This window comes from Pan paniscus, chromosome 11 (genome assembly GCF_029289425.2).
Source record: "Pan paniscus chromosome 11, NHGRI_mPanPan1-v2.0_pri, whole genome shotgun sequence".
Classification (NCBI taxonomy): domain Eukaryota; kingdom Metazoa; phylum Chordata; class Mammalia; order Primates; family Hominidae; genus Pan; species Pan paniscus.
The window spans coordinates 9,076,390-9,094,504 of record NC_073260.2 but is presented as its reverse complement, the minus strand read 5'-3'; the positions used below and the strand labels follow the sequence as shown (position 1 = coordinate 9,094,504).

Sequence of the window (18,115 nt, the reverse complement as noted above, 5' to 3'; positions counted from 1 at the left end):
AAAAAAAAAAAAAAAAGGAACTTATAGATTTGCATAATCATACTACAGACAGTATGGTGGGAGCGGGGACTCAAAGGATACCAGGCTTCTCTTCCTCTCTCTGTCTTCCTGTCTCTGTTGGCTTCACTCTCTCCTACTGTAGATGATCTCCTCCCTGAGGGTGGGGAACATAGCTGCAGGCCCCCGCGTGCACCACCCCGCCCCCGCCCCCGCCCCGCTTCCCCGTTTTATAGTCTTTGAGTTCCATGACCCCAGAAGGAAAGGGATTCTTCCACAGTAGAAGGAGAAACATCCCTGGGAAAGATATTGATTGGCTCTGTGTGGGTCACATGCCCAACTTTAGACCAATCACTGTAACTGGAGGGATGAGACACTATGATTGGTTCAGGTTGGGTCACATGACTACTCCAGCAGGGGTTTGTTGGAAGCCAGTACCAGAAGGAATGAGACGTTTTTTTTCTTTTTCTTTTTTGAGATAGGGTCTTGTTTTGTCACCCAGGCTGGAGTGCAGTCTCAACTCACTGCAACCTCGACATCCCGGGCTCAGGCAATTCTCCCATCTCAGCCCCTGAGTAGCTGGGACTACAGGCCTGCGCCACCACCAGCGGCTAATTTTTGTATTTTTTGTAGCGATGGGGTTTCGCCATGCTGCCCAAGCTTGTCTCAAATTTCCGGGCTCAAGTGATCCGCCCGCTTCCACCTCCGAAAGTGCTGAGATAACAGGCCTGAGCTAGTGCACCTGGGAACTGTGTTCTTAATTGCAGGCAACAGAAGCCAACTTTTGCTGATTTAAGCAGCACTATTAAGTGCTCACAGGTGAGCTACAGAATTCTGCTTGGCGCTACCGAGGCGGAAACAAGCCCTTGAAGGCATCGGAGCCCTAGTCTGACGACTAGAGGCTGTGGCTCACTCAACTGTCCCTACCACGCCAGGAACTTTTGCTGCTGCTGCCACTAAGGGGCCACCAGCTTCTTTGTGTCTCTGGTTCCAAATCCAAAGGCCAGCTCGAGTGTATTTGGTGGGCAGAGATTATGACAAGCCCCTGCCTCAGCTGCAGGAGAGGATGGGAAAGCGACTAGCTGGCAGCTTAGCATCTGCAGTAGCAGGCAAGTTCTGCATTCCACTCAGCCTCATAAGCAGGGGCATTCCCAAACTCGATGTTTGGGTGGCTCAAACTCAAGACAAATGTATATGTTGTATGTGTCTGTGCAGCCGCCACTAACCACTTTGTTCTTGATGCTTTCGTTCCTGGGATGTAGGCCTGTTTCCACTAAATGTCAAGCGAGATGTGATTACATCTCCTTTGCGAACGGAGTCCACCCCATAAATCTTGGCCCTTGGCAAGCAGCTCCTCTTCAGGCTATAAGAAGGTCATGGCTTGCTGTCTGGGCTGGGGAACATTTCTCTCCTTCAGATTTTCCAAATGGCGTTTCTTGGGAAGCAGCTCCAGACACCATTAATTAAACATCTTTAATCTGATTCCTTTTGCAATTCTCTGCTTTCATCAAAGGTCAACTGTCATGGCCCAATAGTTAGGATTGATCTTTTTCCTTGATTGACATCATCTTGGTGACACTGTGGATTCCTTAGTGGAGACTTCACAAGGCTAAATTGAATTGACAGGTACTTAAAGGAGACGAGTGGGGAGGGGTCCAAGGAGGTAAGAGAGCTCTGGCCTGGGCCAGAATCTATCACTCCCACTGCAGGAGCTGAGCTCAGCCTCACTTAAACGCAGAGGGTGGCCCCAGCTGGCCTCCCCAGGTCCCCTGGTCCTTTGAGATCCCCTTACTCTGGTTTTCTAGCCACCCTTCCCAGGCAGCCATACTGTTTTTTTAACGTGATAATTATAATCCCAGTGCTTTGGGAGGCTGAGGCAGGGGGATCGTTTCAGACCAGGAGTTCAAGACCAGCTTGGGCAATATAGTGAGATTCCTGTCTTTACAATTTTTTTTTTTTTAAATTAGCTGAGGCTGGGTGCAGTGGCTCATGCCTGTAATCCCAGCACTTTGGGGGGCTGAGGTGGATGGATCATTTTAGGTCAGGAGTCCAAGACCAGCCTGGCCGACATGGCGAAACCCCATCTCTACTAAAAATACAAAAATTAGCCAGGCGTGATGGTGCATGCCTGTAGTCCCAGCTACTTGGGAGGCTGAGGCAAGAGAATCACTTGAGCCTGGTAGATGGAGGCTGCTGTAAGCTGTGATTGTGCCACTGCCCTCCAGCCTGGGCGACAGGCTGAACCTCTGTCTCATAAAAAACAAAACAAAACAAAAAAATTAGCTGAGCATGGTAGTGCATGCCTGTAGTCCCAGCTACTCAGGAGGTTGAAGTGGGAGGATCACTTGAGCCCAGGAGTTTGAGCCTGCAGTGAACCATGATCGTGCCACTGCACTCTAGCCTGGGTGACAGAGTGAGACCCTGTCTTAAAAAAAAAAAAAAAAAAAGAAATACACATAACATAAAATTCATCATTTTAATTATTTTAAAGTGTACAATTTAGCAGCATTGAGTACATTCACGATGTCTTGTGGTCATTACCACTATCTAGTTCCAGAACATTTCATCACCCCAAGAAGAAACCCTGTACCCATTTAGCAGTCACTCCTTATCTCTCCTATCCCCATCCCCTAGCAACCACTAAACTGTTTTCTGTCTTTGTGGAATTGCCTATTCTGGGTTCTTCCAGATTCCATTATATGATTCTGGAATCATAAAATATGTGATTTTATGATAAATATGATAAATGGAATCATAAAATATGTGGCCTTTTACATCTGGCTTATTGTATTTAGCATAATGTTTTAAAGGTTCACTCATGTTGTAGCATGGATCAGTTCATCATTCCTTTTTATTGCTGAATCATATTCTGTTGTATGGTTACTACTACATTTTGTTTATCCCTTTGTTCGTTAATGGACATTTGGGTTGTTTCTGCCTTTTGGCTATTGTGAATAGTGTTGCTATGAACACTGTTGTACACATTTTTGTTTGAACACCTGTTTTCGATGCTTTTGGCTATATACCTAGTGGTGGAATTGCTGGGTCATATAATAATTCCACGTTTAATTTTTTTGATGAACCGCCAAACTGTTTTGCGCAGCAGCTGCACCATCTTTCATTTCCAGTGCCCTCTCTCTTGACCTGGCATCTTTAAGTGCTTTGAAATGATTTTTCTTGGCTGTCATGCTTCCCTTCTACTCCCTCGAAGACAGCTTTCAGAATCTTCTGGTTGACAAGAACTTATCTGTTGAACAGCCCCAGCTAATGTGCTGATGGGAAAAGGGAAGGGATGTCTTGTCTGAGCCCAGTGCAGTATCACAGGGGCTTCTGGGGCAAATCTCTCCATCTTTGCTGTTTAATACAGAGGAAAGGGTGCTAATGGTGGAAATGTAGGTGGAGGGGGACCATGGCTGTGACAGGAGGGGTCCTGATTTGGGAGCAGGTCAGGCTGTATAGAAATGCCTGCTTTGGCCAGGCACAGTGGCTCACATCTGTAATCCTAGCACTTTGGGAGGCAAAAGCAGGAGGATGCTTGAGCCCAGGAGTACAAGAAAAGCCTGGGCAACATAGTGAGACCCTGATATGGTTTGGCTATGTCCCCACCCAAATCTGATCGTGAATTGTAGCTCCCATAATTCCCACATGTTGTGGGAGGGACCCGGTGGGAGGTAATTGAATCATAGGGGTGGTTTACCCCATACTGTTCACATGGTAGTGAATAAGTCTCATGAGATCTGATGGTTTTATTTATTTATTTATCTATTTACTTATTTTTGAGACAGAGTTTCACTCTGTCACCCAGGCTGGAGTGCAGTGGCGCCATCTCAGCTTAGCTCACCACAACCTCTGCCTCCCAGGTTCAAGTGATTCTCCTGCCTCAGCCTCCCAAGTAGCTGGGATTACAGGCACCCGCCACCATGCCTGGCTAATTTTTGTATTTTTAATAGAGATGGGGTTTTACCACATTGGCCAGGTTGGTCTTGAACTCCAGACCTCAGGTGATCTGCCCACCTCAGCCTCCCAAAGTGCTGAGAATACATGCATGAGCCACCACGCCTGGCCAAGATCTCATGATTTTATAAATGGGAGTTCCCCTGCACCAAGCTCTCTTTCCTGCCACCATGTAAGACGTGCCTTTGCTTCTCCTTTGCCTTCCATCATGATTTTGAGGCTTCCCCAGCCATGTGGAACTGTGAGTCCACTAAACTTCTTTCCTTTATAAATCACCCAGTCTTGGGTATATCTTTATTAGCAGTGTGAGAACGGACTAATACAGACCCTGTATAAAAAAAAAAAAAAAAAAAAAGCTCGGCATGGTGGTGTGTCCCAGCTACTTAGGAGGCTGAGGCAGGAGGATCACTTAAGCCTAGGAGGTTGAGGCTGCAGTGAGCCATGATCATGCAACAGCACTCCACCCTGAGGACAGAACAAGACCCCGTCTTGGAGAAAAAAAAAAAAAGAAAGGAAGGAAGGGAGGAAGGAAGGGAAGGGAGAAGAAATACCAGCTTCAATGGCCCTGTCTCCAACACAGGGACTGTCTAATTCTAATAACATTCTTCAAACACCTGGGGAACTTACTCAAATAAAGAGAGCGTGTAAATTAAGGGGAATTATTAAAGAAACTAAGATATTGCTTATGTATTTTAATTGTACTAATTAAGCTTGCAAGCTTATAATACAATGAATGAAAGGGCTTGGACTTTTCTTGTTCTATCCATCCATTCATACAACACTTATTTATTGAGCTCCTGCTGTGTTCCAGATGCTGTACTTGGGTTCAAGGGTATGAATGAGAATGAGTCAATTGTGGTCTCTGTCCTTTGGAGACACTTTGCTTTGTGGGTCACTTTTGGCACTGGACAATCACAGCCCTTTCCTCAGGGTGCCTCAGCGCCTGCCCCAGGAGTTGGATTCCAAAATCAACACAGGAGAAATCTAGGTACAGAAAAAAGTTTAGCAATCCTTAAATTCCACATGAAGGTCAATGTTCATGGTTTTGTGTTTATTGCCTGAACGTAAATAGTTATGCAAAACTCTACACCATAGGAGGGAAAAACAAAAGGACAGGCATGTCTCAGTGGGAATGCTTTTGGCTGCAAGTAATGGAGAATGCAATGCAGTTAGCTTAACAATGAAGGAAAATGCATCATTTCACATAGCAAGAAAGCCACACGAAGGGCAACTCTGAAGCTTGTTTCTCTTTCCATGCTGTCCATGGGCTGTGTCCTCATGGTTCCAGGATGGCTGTACAGTTCCTCCCCTCCTATGCAGACATCACATCACTAAGTGGAAGAAGAGGGGCTCCACTTCTTTCTTCCTCGTGTCTTTTTTTTTTTTTTTTTCCTAGATGCCTTCTAGTTTCACTTTTCCATGGAGGCCTGTAAATCATCTGCAATTAGTCTTTGTGTCTGGTGTGAGGCAGGGATCCAGGTTCATTGTTTTACCATACAGATATTCAACACCATTCATTGAAAAAGACTTTCCTTTCCTCCTTGGCACTTTCCTCAAAAATCAATTGGCTGGGCCAGGCACGGTGGCTCACGCTTGTAATTGCAGTACTTTGGGAGGCTGAGGTGGGTGGATCACCTGAGGTTAGGAGTTCAAGACCAGCCTGGCCAACGTGGTGAAACCCCGTCTCCACTAAAAATACAAAATTAGCTGGGCATGGTGGCAGGAACCTGTAATCCCAGCTACTCAGGAGGCTGAGGCAGGAGAATCACTTGAACCCTGGAAGCAGAGGTTGCAATGAGCTGCGATCATGCCACTGCACTCCAGCCTGGGCAACAGAGTGAGACTCCATCTCAAAAAAAAAAAAATCAATTGGCTGTAGTATTTGATAGCACAACAGGGTGGCTGTAGTCAATGATAGCTGTATATTAAAAAATAACTAAAAGTATAATTGGATTGTTTGTAACACGAAAGATAAATGCTTGAAGCTTGAGGGGATGGATACTCCATTTTCCATGTGATTATTACGTATTGCATGCTTGTATTGCATGTACCCCATAAATATATACACCTACTATGTAGCCACAAAAATTAAAAAAAAAAGTCAATTGGTTATCTATGTATAGATCTATTTCTGGACTCTGTCCTGTTCTATTGACTTATTTGTCTTTCCTCTTGCCTTTCCCATGCTGTCTTAATTACTGTTGCTTTGGAATAAGACTTCAAGACTTCCAGGCAGTAGAAGTCCTCTGATCTGGTTCTTTTGTGTCTCTTGAAGACACATGAGTACACACTCTTTCATGCCCCGTTGGCCAAAATTGCATCAAATGCCCATTCCCAGCCCAGTCACTGGCAAGGGGAATGGGATTACAGGGTGACCTAGTCCATCAGGGTTTCCTTTGGGGAAAGAAAAGCGTTACCCTTCCTCAAGTTGTGTGGAGGAAGAATAGTCACCTGAACCAGAAAGCCAGAGGGAAAGCCAGGCTTTCCAGGAAGAAGGTAGGGAAGAATTTAGGATAGGAAGCCAACAGTGTCTGCCAAAATACACAAAACAGTTAAATGGAATTTTTAATTATGAGATAGAGAAAGAGGACAGAAGAATAAAAGGACAGACAGTAAACTTCAACTCACGTGGATATTCTTGCCAGCCACTGATGACAATGATAAAGGTGACAAAATAGCCATAAATGACAAGAAGGCTTAGTTTACTGCCCGAACAGTGAGGAATGACCCCTGCCAATGAGGCGGGCTCCTTCTCCCCTGACTTCAGCATCAGGGGCTCAGCAGGGCATGAGCCCTGTCCAGGGGACACTGGGCTAGGGCTGGGTGGCGGGGAGTGAGTCTCAGAGCGCTTGGCCCTGGTTTAGCTTTTACTTGTTTGTTCTTGAAACGTGGGGATGGGCAACAGTTTCTGCATCTCTTGAGCTGCCCAAATATTTCTTGGGATGGTCTCAAACCATTCCTTACGGTCCATGTGACTTGGAGGCTGGTCCATAGAGGGGCTGGATTCAGCAGTAAATCATCTAGTGCTGGCTGACTGGAGCACTCGGCGCAGGCTTGCAGATTCTAACTTCTTGGCTCCTGCAGCCCATCCTCGGTAGCTTCATCTTCCCAGTTGTTTGTCAGTTCCTCTGACTTCCTGCTAGCCTTGTTTTCCAGGCCCTCGCTTAATTCTTTAATTTTTCCTAGAGGAACGAAACAAGGATTTGAAACAGTTTTTAATTCTCAGGCCCTGGGAGGGCAGAACCCCTGCTTCATTCCCGGGGTTATTTCTCTACCTCCTTTTTTTGCCCAGGCCTTCTGGTGACATATGAGTAGACTGTGACTTTCCAGCCTTTCAAAGGTGCTTAATGTCTGAAGCTTGAGTCAGAGTCCAGCCTGGGGAATTGCTCGAGAGGACTATGAGTGTCTGAGGAAGACACCGAGCTCCTGGTTAGTTCTAGAAGAAGCTCTGCTTGCTGGGATTCCTGTACAAATCATTGCCCCATGTTTCTGGGGCAGCATGGAGTGGTGGGGTGGGTCACAGGATTTGTGGGAAGGCACACGCCAACACACAGCCCAGTCCAGACACAGGACTTCACCTCTCGGAGCCTCAGTTGTCTCATCTGTTCCATGAAGAGGAGATGTTGACGTTAGAGGTTGCTGAGGGAGCACCTGAGGAGGGGGTCAGTACGGGGTCTGGCCTTCCCCGAGGCTCTGGCCAATCCTCTCCACCCTTAGTATTTTCACTCTCTCAGAGGAACAGAGAAGATTCCCTGAGGATGAGGGCTGGGGTGGGATGAAGTAAGTGGGGGATGTTAGAATTGCAGATTTATTTATTTTTATTTTTTGAGACAGAGTCTCGCTTTGTCGCCCAGGCTGGAGTACAGTGGTGCGATCTTGGCTCACTGCAACCTCCGTCTTCCAGGTTCAAGCAATTCTCCTGCCTCAGCCTCCCAAGAAGCTGGGATTATGGATGCCTGCCACCATGCCTGGCTAATTTTTGTATTTTTAGTAGAGACGGAGTTTCACCATGTTGGCCAGGTTGGTCTCAAACTCCTGACCTCAGCTGGTCTGCCCATCTCGGCCTCCCAAAGTGCTGGGATTGCAGGCGTGAGCCACCACGCCCAGCCTAGAATCACAGATTTAATGCGGCCAAGACTAGAAGGCATTTAGGGAGCAGGGAATAGGGAAGAGTAAGGAAGGGCGATTGGTAGGGAGAAGTCATTTCTCGTGCACTGACCACGTATTCAGAGTCCGGGGTTTTGATCTCGCCCCTCTGCACATGGATCCCCAGTGCAGACGCAGTGCATGGAACTGAGTTCACGAGCCAGGGCTGAACTCGGCAGGTTGAGCAATACCCGTGCCTGTTTCCTTTAAGTGGATGGCCCATAGCATATTTTTGCTCTCTGTAGCTGTCTGCAACAAATGTGCTATGTTAGGAAACAACTCCGCTGAGACCGCTTCTTCTGGAAAGAGAGGAGAAGTGTGGGGTTCCCAGGCAGCCTACAGTCAAGTCAAGGTGGTGGGATGGAAATTGATTGATGAGGTTCAGTTGTGTTTTCTCTGGGCTGCTGCACTGCAGCCTTGCTCACTTTTGCTATGCGACCATAGTTACATTCTTGGGAAGCCCCGAGCACTCGGAGAGGATGGTGCTTGGGGCAGCACCTCCAGTCATCCTGGACGGGCATTGGGGTCAGGCCAGACATTACTCTTTGATGTAGCTATGGCAGACAGATGACAGGTGCCTGCTCAAGCCTCTCTTCCCTGGCAGTTGGAGGAAGCAGTGCCAAGATGAGCCTAGACTTCCCCTCGCATCCTTCCTCTGTCTCTGAGGGACCAGGGTTGTGGTTCCAGAGTGGTAAGGCTGCAAGAAACATCAGAGGTTATCTTGTTAGCCTCCCTTCCATCTCAGAATCATTTTATGAATGAAGAGACCAAGCTCCCGGGAGGGGAGGGCTTTGCTCCAGGTAGCCAGGCTGTTTCAGGACCCAAATCCATGATTTCTTTTGCCCCCGGTTACCAGCTTGGGGAAAGGTATCTTGCTTTTTTTCTTTGGGGCCAGCTTTGCCCTTACATCCTTGATGGGTAGATTTGTGGCTTCCTGGCATCTACAAGGTCTACCCTCCAAAATTCTCTGCTGTGACCTGTCTGAAATGCACATCAAATCAGATGGCTTCCTGGCCTGCATTCTTCAATAGCTCCCCAATGTCCTCAGAAAAACCCCAAGTGCATTTGCAAGATACCAGAGGTCCTTTGTGATCTGGTCTTTGTTCTCAGCTTGCCATCCCCTGGCTGGTTACATAGGGCTACCTGTCGGTGGGTGTCTCAGATCTCCCTGCCTTTGCACATGCTGTTCCTGCTCCTCAAATACCCTTCCCTGCTTGTTCCTTAAGACTTCTCAGGCTCATTCTGTGGCCTCCTCTGACCTCTTAGGCTCAGTCACTCCTTCCTCTGAGTTCCCAGAGTGCTTGGTAATTCCTCTATTAGCACTTATCTCATTGACTTAGAATTATTTGTTTACATGTCTCTTCTCCCCAGAGTGGGAAGCATGTCTTCTGCATCTTCATCCCCCCACCCCCCGCTGCTGCTCTCGCTGCCTAGCAGAGTGCCTGACCACAGCTTGGGCTCAGCAAATGTTTGTGGTGTGAATGACCGAAGGACCTTTGTCCCCAAATGTTCCCTGCACTGTGCCTGAAATGTCACCATTTATGAGTCCTGCCTGGTTCCTGGCTCCTGTTGGCTTTTGCCTTCCCACAGCTGGGACCTCTCTTTCTCCAACAGCTGGCCCAGCCCTGCCCAGACTCTGGGGGTTATCACAGACTTAGCCCAGGGAGATTTAAAGAGCCAGCATTAAGAAGTGCAGGTGACTCAACTTCCTGTGAACTTGGCTGCAAGTTCCACTCCCTTGCTGGGTCTGGGCACCTGGTGGCACTATATTCCACGAGACTGGTAGCTCCGTGGGAGACCATTTCCCTCGGACCCCAGCTCTGGGCTAGAACAGAGTCCCTGCGGATGTGTGCTACCTCCCGCTGTGGCCAATGCCCAGCTGCCAAGCTTCTCTGATGCCTGCTGCCCCATTCAGGTGGCAAACCTTCCTTGGGCACCTAGCATGTGCCAGGCACAGGATCTCTGCCATAGAACTCACAGCCAGAGTGGGAGAGGCAGGGCCACAGACATGACATGGGCCGTACGGTGTCGTCAGAGCCAGGACAGGGCTCAGAGAAATGTGGGTTGCAGGGCAAGGGTTCAGAAGCAGCCTCAGAGGTGGGGTCTGAGCTGAGACCGAAGAGGAAAGGAAGAGCGTGGCGGAGGGGTGGCTTCCTGGCTGACGACTCTGCAGGGACAGGGGCTCAAGAAAGCCCCCCCCATCACTCACAGACCTAGAGCCCTCAGCCATGTCTCTGGGAGCATGTTGTTCTCGGAGGAGGGATTGAGGGGATTAGCTACCTTCTCGCACATGACTCAAAACCCGGCATTTCCACAAAAGCTGCTGTTTATTTATTCAGACAACATTAGTGACTCCCCACCATGTGCTTGGATATGGGCTGGGAACTAGGGGCTCATCCAGTGTAGACCAAGGCCTAGCGGTGCCCTCAAGGGGCTTATAGGCCAGCGGGGAGAGAGGCCTGGAAACACGTCCCAAGAGCACAGCCTGAGATAAGCAGCCGTGCCTGAGCCCATCTGGATCTCCCGCGGAGCAGGAGGCTGAACCCAGTCCCAGGCAGCACCTCACGTGGGACGCAGCATCTCACGTGGGACGCAGCATCCACACATGCAGCCCATGGGGCTGGGGAGGTGGATGGGCAGGAGGATAGCCCTTATCCTCTGGAGTCACCAGGTGACCGTGTGACAATGTCTTTTAACACAAGGGAGGCAGCAGAGCCCTGGGCCTTTGGAGTCTTTCTAGATCTGGCCTCTGATCTTCTCTTCATTGTTTGATAATTGAGTGACCTGGAGCAAATGCCTTCACCTCTCTGAGCCTCAGTTTGCTCCTCTGTAAAATGGGCTTAGGGTTAGTATTTCATTCTAGGGTTGCAGCCAGTCTTCAAGCAAATAACTGAAAATGCTTAGAACATGGTTAACAACAAGACTTCTTGTTGATTATAATAGCAGTAGTGCTTGCAATAACCGGGAAGCACAGAGCCCACCCGGCAGAAGGAAAACGCATGGCAGAGTTTGTGTGTGTGTTGGGGGGCGGGGGTGGGGGAATTTGTCGCAGCACTGGGTGGAGGGAGCTGCAGAAGCCAGGGTCCGCTTTGGCCAGGCAGGGGTGGGGGGAGTTGGGGCTGGAGGGAGACTGGGGCCGTTGCGCCTCCCCCTCCCTCTCTCCCGCCCCCGGCGCGCCATCGGCGGGAGGCGCAGGTGTCCACTGCATCCTGCGCGTCCCCATCCCTCGCTGCCCTGGCCGGGGCCCCAGCTCCTTTCTGCCTTCCACCCCGCGTCCTCCCCTAACCTCGGATCTGGACGGGCGAACAGTGGGGCTGGGAAAGTTTGAGTCACGGTTGGGGGAGGGGAGGAGGCGGGCCGTGACCCTGAACGGGGTGGGCTCTAGGACCCGCCTCGGGCGCCCAGCAGGCGGACCCGCCGCGCGCCCCTATCCCTCGCGCGCTGGCCGCGGCCCGACGGAGCAAGGCACTGCCTGCAGCCGCCCTGTGCACCGGGGCGGCCGGCTAGCTCCGACCTGCGCCTCCACCGCAGCACCCGCAGCCAGAGCCGCGCTCAGCATGATGCCCGGGGCGCCGCTCCTGCGGCTGCTGACCGCGGTCTCTGCGGCAGTGGCAGTGGCAGTGGCCGGGGCGCCCGGGACGGTAATGCCCCCCACCACGGGGGACGCCACCCTGGCCTTCGTCTTCGACGTCACCGGCTCCATGTGGGACGAACTGATGCAGGTGATCGATGGCGCCTCGCGCATTCTGGAACGCAGTCTGAGCCGCCGCAGCCAGGCCATCGCCAACTACGCGCTGGTGCCCTTCCGCGACCCAGGTAGCGCCCCCGCACCCCCGCCCGCCGGGCGCCCCCTTCGAGGTGCTCTCACCTGCCCGACCCCCTCAGTTGGCCCCGAACGCACCTGGACGTCGTGGGCTGCGCCGCGGCTTGGCGGGCGCGCCTTCTCGGCATATCCGCGCTGCGGGTACCCTGGGCACCTGGGCAGTCCTTGCAGCTGTCCCTTCCCTCCCACCCTCGTGAAACATTCCCTCGCTCAAGGAAGCTGCTCTCCCTGCTCTCCCGCGCCGTTGTGAGACTTCAGCAAGTGACCTCACCTTCCCGCGCCTTACCGGCCCCACCTATGAAATGGTGAGGATGGCCTCCCAGACTTGCTGAGATGTTGAAATGAGGCATTCCTCTCGAGGACTTGGGACGCTACGAGCCTTTGCAGGGCTTTTCCTTTGGCCGGTTCTTAGAATTCGCTCCCAGCGTAGGCTTGGGGACCGGAACAGCTCCCAGAGGCAGGCCTTAAGACGAAATGGGGTCCACCACAGACCCTGCAGTGGGGAGCGGACTCACCCTTGCTGGTCTTGTCCCCTCGCCTGTCTTCCCTGGGGAAAGGGCAGCGCCTCTCGTGTGCTGGCCCCGTGGCCTCCACCTGCTGTGTTTTCACAGCTGAGTTCCGCCCTAACTCCTTCTTCCCTGCACGCTGCACCTCTGCTTCCCCTTTAACCCCCTTCCTTGCAGCTCAGTGTTAGGGGCGCCCTTGAAAGGGTCCCTGGGTGCTCCACTGTAGAGAGTCCCAGGGACAGCGGTTGCTGAGTGAGCTGCAGGTTCCCAGCCGCGAGGACCAGGACTGCTTTCCACACTTCTTTTTTTTTGAGACAAGGTCTGGCTCTGTCACCCAGGCTGGAGTGCAGTGGCGTGATCACAGCTCCCTGCAGCCTCAAACTCCTGGGCTCAGGTGATCCTCCCGCCTCAGCCTCCCAAGTAGCTGGGACTACAAGCATACGCCACCATGCCTGGCTGATTTTTAAATTTTTTATAGACATGGAGTCTCTCTGTATTGCCCAGGCTAGTCTCAAACTCCTGGCCTCAGTGATCCTCCCACTTAGGCCTCCCAAAGTGCTGAAATTACAAGCATGAGCCACTGCACCCAGCCTCCCCAGCGTTTTTTAATGGAAAATTTCAAACTTACAGTAAAATGGGGAGAAACGTACATGGAACCGCCTATGCCCACCGAGAGCCTCTGAGTCATATTTTGCTTTATCACATCTCTCTATCATTCACCCCTCTGTCAAGGATAGCTTTATAAAGCAAAAAACAAACAACCCCCCCCAAATAAAACACACACACACACACACACACACACACGCACAGATTCCTTGCTAAATTGTACTGCAGAGTGTTCTTGTGCTGAGGAAATAGATAGTGGCCATTGGCTGTATGAGCCAGCAAGTCCTTTCAGAGGGATTTGCATTTATTAATCACAATACCGTTACAGGTTCTTAGAAAATGGACAAAACGGTGGGAAGACATAGTTCTACGTAGGCTTCAGGCTGAGTTTGTGGTCTAGGGGCTTGGAGGCCCCTCTGCTTCCAGGAGTTCTGGGCACCACAGGGTTTTGCAGCTCAAAGCTCAGAAGCCAAGGCTCTAGACAAAGATTTCTAGGAACATCAGATGGACAGCTTCCATCTTGGAGTCAGGGGGCAACCAAGCTGGGGGTTGTGAGGAGGTGGGCTGTGAAGTGTGTTCTGGCACTTGAGCTGGAACACAGGTCACCCTCCGTCTCCCCAGCTCTCTCACCCACTTTCTGAATTGTTCTGGGGCTTCCGAAGACATCACAATGAAGGAGCTTAGAGATCGTTGAATCTACCCCTTTATCTTACAGTTGGAGAAACTGAGGCTCAGGACACTGATGAGACTTTCCCAAGGCCACCTGCCAGGGTGGCGTCATTCCTGAATCATAACCCACATTTGTCTCTGCAATATGTGGCTCCAGTGGCCCAGCAGGATAGCAGCCTTTCAGAGCCAGATGTCGTGTCCTGAAGCCCAGACCAGGGTTCCTGAGGCTGTCCTCGCCGCCCCATTTGTGGCCACGAGCCTCAGGAAGCCCACCTGCCACCCCTGCTCTTCCCTCTCCTCTCTGGGCACTGAGCTGGCGGGCAGTTCTCCAGCCTTCACCAGGCTCAGCCCCCTCACTCCATCCTCTATGAAACAAAAATCCAGTTCTCCATCCTGGTTCCCCAAATTAGCTTCCGAGTGACACCCCCAGGTTCAGACGTCGGGGAGACTTCAGCATCATGGAGCCCTTGATCTGTGTAGAGCCCAGGGAGGCTCACAGTGTAAAGGGGCAGGGTTCATTCCACGGGGCTGGTAGCCCTCTGGGACAGGCCAGGTGGGGAGTAGAAAGTGACATGTGGTGGCTCAGGTGCCAACTCCTGGCCATGGGCCAGTAAGCAAGGAAGGGGGCTAAGGAAAGACCCCCCCTGAGGAAGCAGCCTGTGAGTAGGGCCTGAAGAACATCAGTGAATGTTTACTGGGTTTTGGCCGTTTGCCTGGCAGATGCCAGGTGCTGGGAACACAGCAGGGAGAGAGGACTCCCTGGGGCATGTGGAGCTGGCTGGGTAAGGACCGGGGGATGGACAGGAGGGCTGATGTGGAGAGACAGGTGTGTGTGGGAGCTGGGTGTGCACGGGAGGAGTGGAGCCGGAAAGTGGGGAAGGGCAAGATTGGACACAGCCGTGACTGCAGGGCTGATTGATGCCTTGGCAGACTTGGATTTCCTTTTCCTTCTATGGGCTGTGAACAGCCACCGAGGGCTTCTGAGCAGCAGTTTGGAGCTGTGATTTAGGCCTGGCTGTGCCTTTTGAATCAGCAAATAGAATCCCCTTTGGTGGAAGAGGAACTTGAGAAACGGGTTGTAGCTGTTTGTTCCAGCTCCCAGAGCTGCACATGGGGAGGGTTTTCTTAAAGGAAGCCCCTCTCCTAAACCCCAAGAGGCGGGTGCGGGGCAAATCGTGGCGGTTCTGTACTGTTCCTGCTTGGAGACAAACTAAGATCTGTGCTTCGGAAATTTTACAGTTTCTAAATTAAAAAGTTGTATGTTCCCAGAGTAGAAAAGTTAGAAATTTGCTAATCATTGCAAAAGAGCCCTGGTTCCTTTTTTTTTTTTTTTTTTTAATTAGTAGTAGAAACCAAGATCTAGTGCTAAAATTTAGGTTGTTTTCAGTTTTTCTATATTAAAATGTTACTAAGAAACTCTCTTGTAAAAATCTTTGTCTGCATCTTTGATTGGTTTTTACGTAGGCTTAAGTTCCTCAAAGTGGAATTCTAGGCCATTTTTAACACCCTGAGTTGGGGGACGACTCTTCAGGTTGTTTTCCAGAATGTTTCAGGAGATTGAACTTCCACCAGAACCGTTTCAGGGGCCCGTTTCAGCACAGCCACCCCCAACACTGGAAATTAATATAAAAACCTTTCTTTTCTAATTCAAAAATGGAAAATGATATCTTCTTGTTTCAATTGCTAGTGAGGTTCAATATGTCTTTCAAGCGTTCACTAGATATTTTTGGTATGAATTTCTTATTTTGTAAACTGTCAGTTTCTTTGCAAATTTTTTCATGGGAGTTTTAGTGCTTTTATTTTTAGTTGGAATGAGGACCTTATGTTGATGATGTTATCTGTTTTTTTGTTGTTGTTGTTTGTTTGTTTGTTTTTTGAGATGGAGTCTCGCTCTGTTGCCCAGGCTGGAGTGCAGTGGTGCGATCTCTGCTCACTGCAACCTCCACCTCCCAGGTTCAAGTGATTCTCCTGCCTCAGCCTCCTGAGTAGCTGGGACTACAGATGCGTGCCACCACGTCCGGCTAATTTTTGTATTTTTAGTAGAGACAGGGTTTCACCATGTTGGCCAGGCTGGTCTTAAACTCCTGACCTCAAGTGATCCACTCACCTCAGCCTCCCAAAATGCTGGGATTACAGGCATGAGCTACCATGCCCGGCCTTAACTGTTTTTTTTTTTTTTTAAGTGTACTTAGTATTTTTCCTGGTTGCTTGTCTTTTAGTATTTGTAATTCTTAGAAGTTTTGAAGTTTTAAATGTTTATATAGAGAAATCTATTGTTTTTTTTTTCTTTGTGATTTCTTCACTTAGGTGCTTATAAAGGTTTTTTGTTTTTGTTTTGTTTTGTTTTTTCCTATCACAAAACCAGTTAGGCAGATTTTCTAGGGTTTGTGTATGTGTGTGTTCTGTTTTATTTTCCTCTCTTCACACTTAATTCTTCAACTTGAAATTTTAAAAATTGGGAGGCTGGGCTCAGTGGCTCACACTTGTAATTCCAGTACTTTGGAAGGCTGAGGTGTGAGGATTGCTTGAGCCCAGGAGGTCAAGGTTGCAGGGAGCTATGATTGTGCCACTGCCCTCCAGCCTGGGCGACAGAGCAAGACCCTGTCTCAAAAAGAAAACAACAACAACAAAAAGAAAAACAGAAAATCTCAATAAAGTGTGGACTTGGGTTAATAATTATGTATCAATATTTATTTATTAGTTGTGATAAATGTAGCATAGTAATGTAAGATGTTAATAACATCAGCCTTCTGAGTAGCTGGGACTACAGGTGCACACCACCACACCTGGCTAATTTTTTGTAGAGATGAGGTCTTGCTATGTTGCCTAGGCCGATGTCAAACTCCTGGCCTCAAGTGGTCTTCCTGCCTCTGCCTCCCAAAGCAGGGGAATTACATACATGAGCCACGGCGCCCGGCCTTCCTCAGTTTTTCTTTAATGCCCTTTTTCTGCTCCAGGATCCCATCCAGGATACATTAATTGTGTCTTCTTCAGCTCCTCAGGTTGTGAGTTTCTCAGGCTTACTGTCATTTTGGTGAAATTGACAATTTTGAGGAATACTGGTCAGCTCTTTTCCCTCAGTCATTATTTATCTAATGTTTTTTTTCCAGTTAGACTGGGTAATGTTTTGGGAGGAAGACCCAGCATTAAAATACCATTCTCATCGTCTCATATCAAGAGCACACGCTATCACAGTGATGGAACGCTGTTGATGTTAAGCTTGATTGCCTGACTCGGGTAGTATTTTTCAGATTTCTCCACTATAGAGTTACTCTTTTCCCCCTCTCTCTTTCCATACTGGGCTCTCTGGAAGAGAGTCACTTACTGTGTGCAGCCCACGTTTAAAAAGCGGGGAGCCATGATCCACGTCCTTGGTGAGGGAGTATCCATCTACATGGATTATTTGGAATTATTCTGCATGAGAATTGTCTCTTCTGCTCCATTTATTAATTAATTCAATCACTTATCTACATCAGCATAGAACCATGGCTAGCTATTTTATACTTTGTGTTATGATCCTAAACCACTTTATTTTGCTCCTCAAATGTTTCTGACTGTGGTCATCGGGAGCTCGTTCAGTTGGTTTCTGTGTCCCTTGGACACCCCTCTTGTTGTGCACATGTGTTTTTTGTTTTTGGTTTTTTTTTTTTCCACATTCCTACTTTCTGGCACTGGTAGAGGCTCCAGGCTCATCTTAGGTGTTTCCTGCCTCAGTCCTTGAATTCGCTATTTCTCCAAGGAGCCCTGGTTCCTGTGATTGGAAACCAGGATATCCGTGCTAAGTGTGTTTGTTGGTACTGAGGTGCCGTTACTTCTAAAACCTCCCTTAGCTGACAGGGCAAGGAGATGTATGTTGTATATATAACCCGTGTTTGTACTTGTATCTATAAATAGTTTTATATGTAATCATCCGTGTCTATATTAAGCTAAACATGAGTTCATGCTGATATCTTCAACTCTAATTTATATTCGATATTGGATTAGATGTATTAGGTGGAGAGTCAAACCTCTTCCTGTTCCTTATCTAGAACCTCCACGTCTAACAGTCAGAAACCTGTCTCCTGCCACCCACCATCCCTTTACTTTACTGTTTAGTTCCAGTATACATTTAAAGTGGTTTCAGAATTGTTGAGTAGGATCCCCATGGGAAACAGCTTTATTAACTAGAATACAGTTCTTTTGCTTTTAGTCTTAACAGACTCCATTCATTTCCAAAATTACTTAGGCCAACACCTTCTTCAGCTTCTTCTTCTTTTTTAAAAAAAATAATTTTTTTTTTTTTTGTTTTTTTGAGATGGAATCTCACCCTGTCTCCCAGGCTGGAATACAGTGGCGCAATCTTGGCTCACTGCAACCTCCACCTCCTGGGTTTAAGGAATTCTCCTGCCTCAGCCTTCTTAGTAGCTGGGATTAC

The 18,115-nt window shown here is 49.1% G+C and overlaps 1 protein-coding gene across 1 annotated transcript in view; it reads left to right on the top strand.

The window, feature by feature from the left end:
- The first annotated feature begins 11,561 nt into the window (after positions 1-11,561).
- Positions 11,562-18,115, top strand: part of HMCN2 (hemicentin 2) — a 165,230-nt gene continuing 158,676 nt past the window's right edge. Inside the window, exon 1 of the mRNA XM_008975935.4 lies at positions 11,562-11,913. Coding sequence (XP_008974183.3) covers positions 11,655-11,913 — 259 coding nt within the window. The 5' untranslated portion in view covers positions 11,562-11,654. The remainder of the gene's footprint in view (positions 11,914-18,115) is intronic.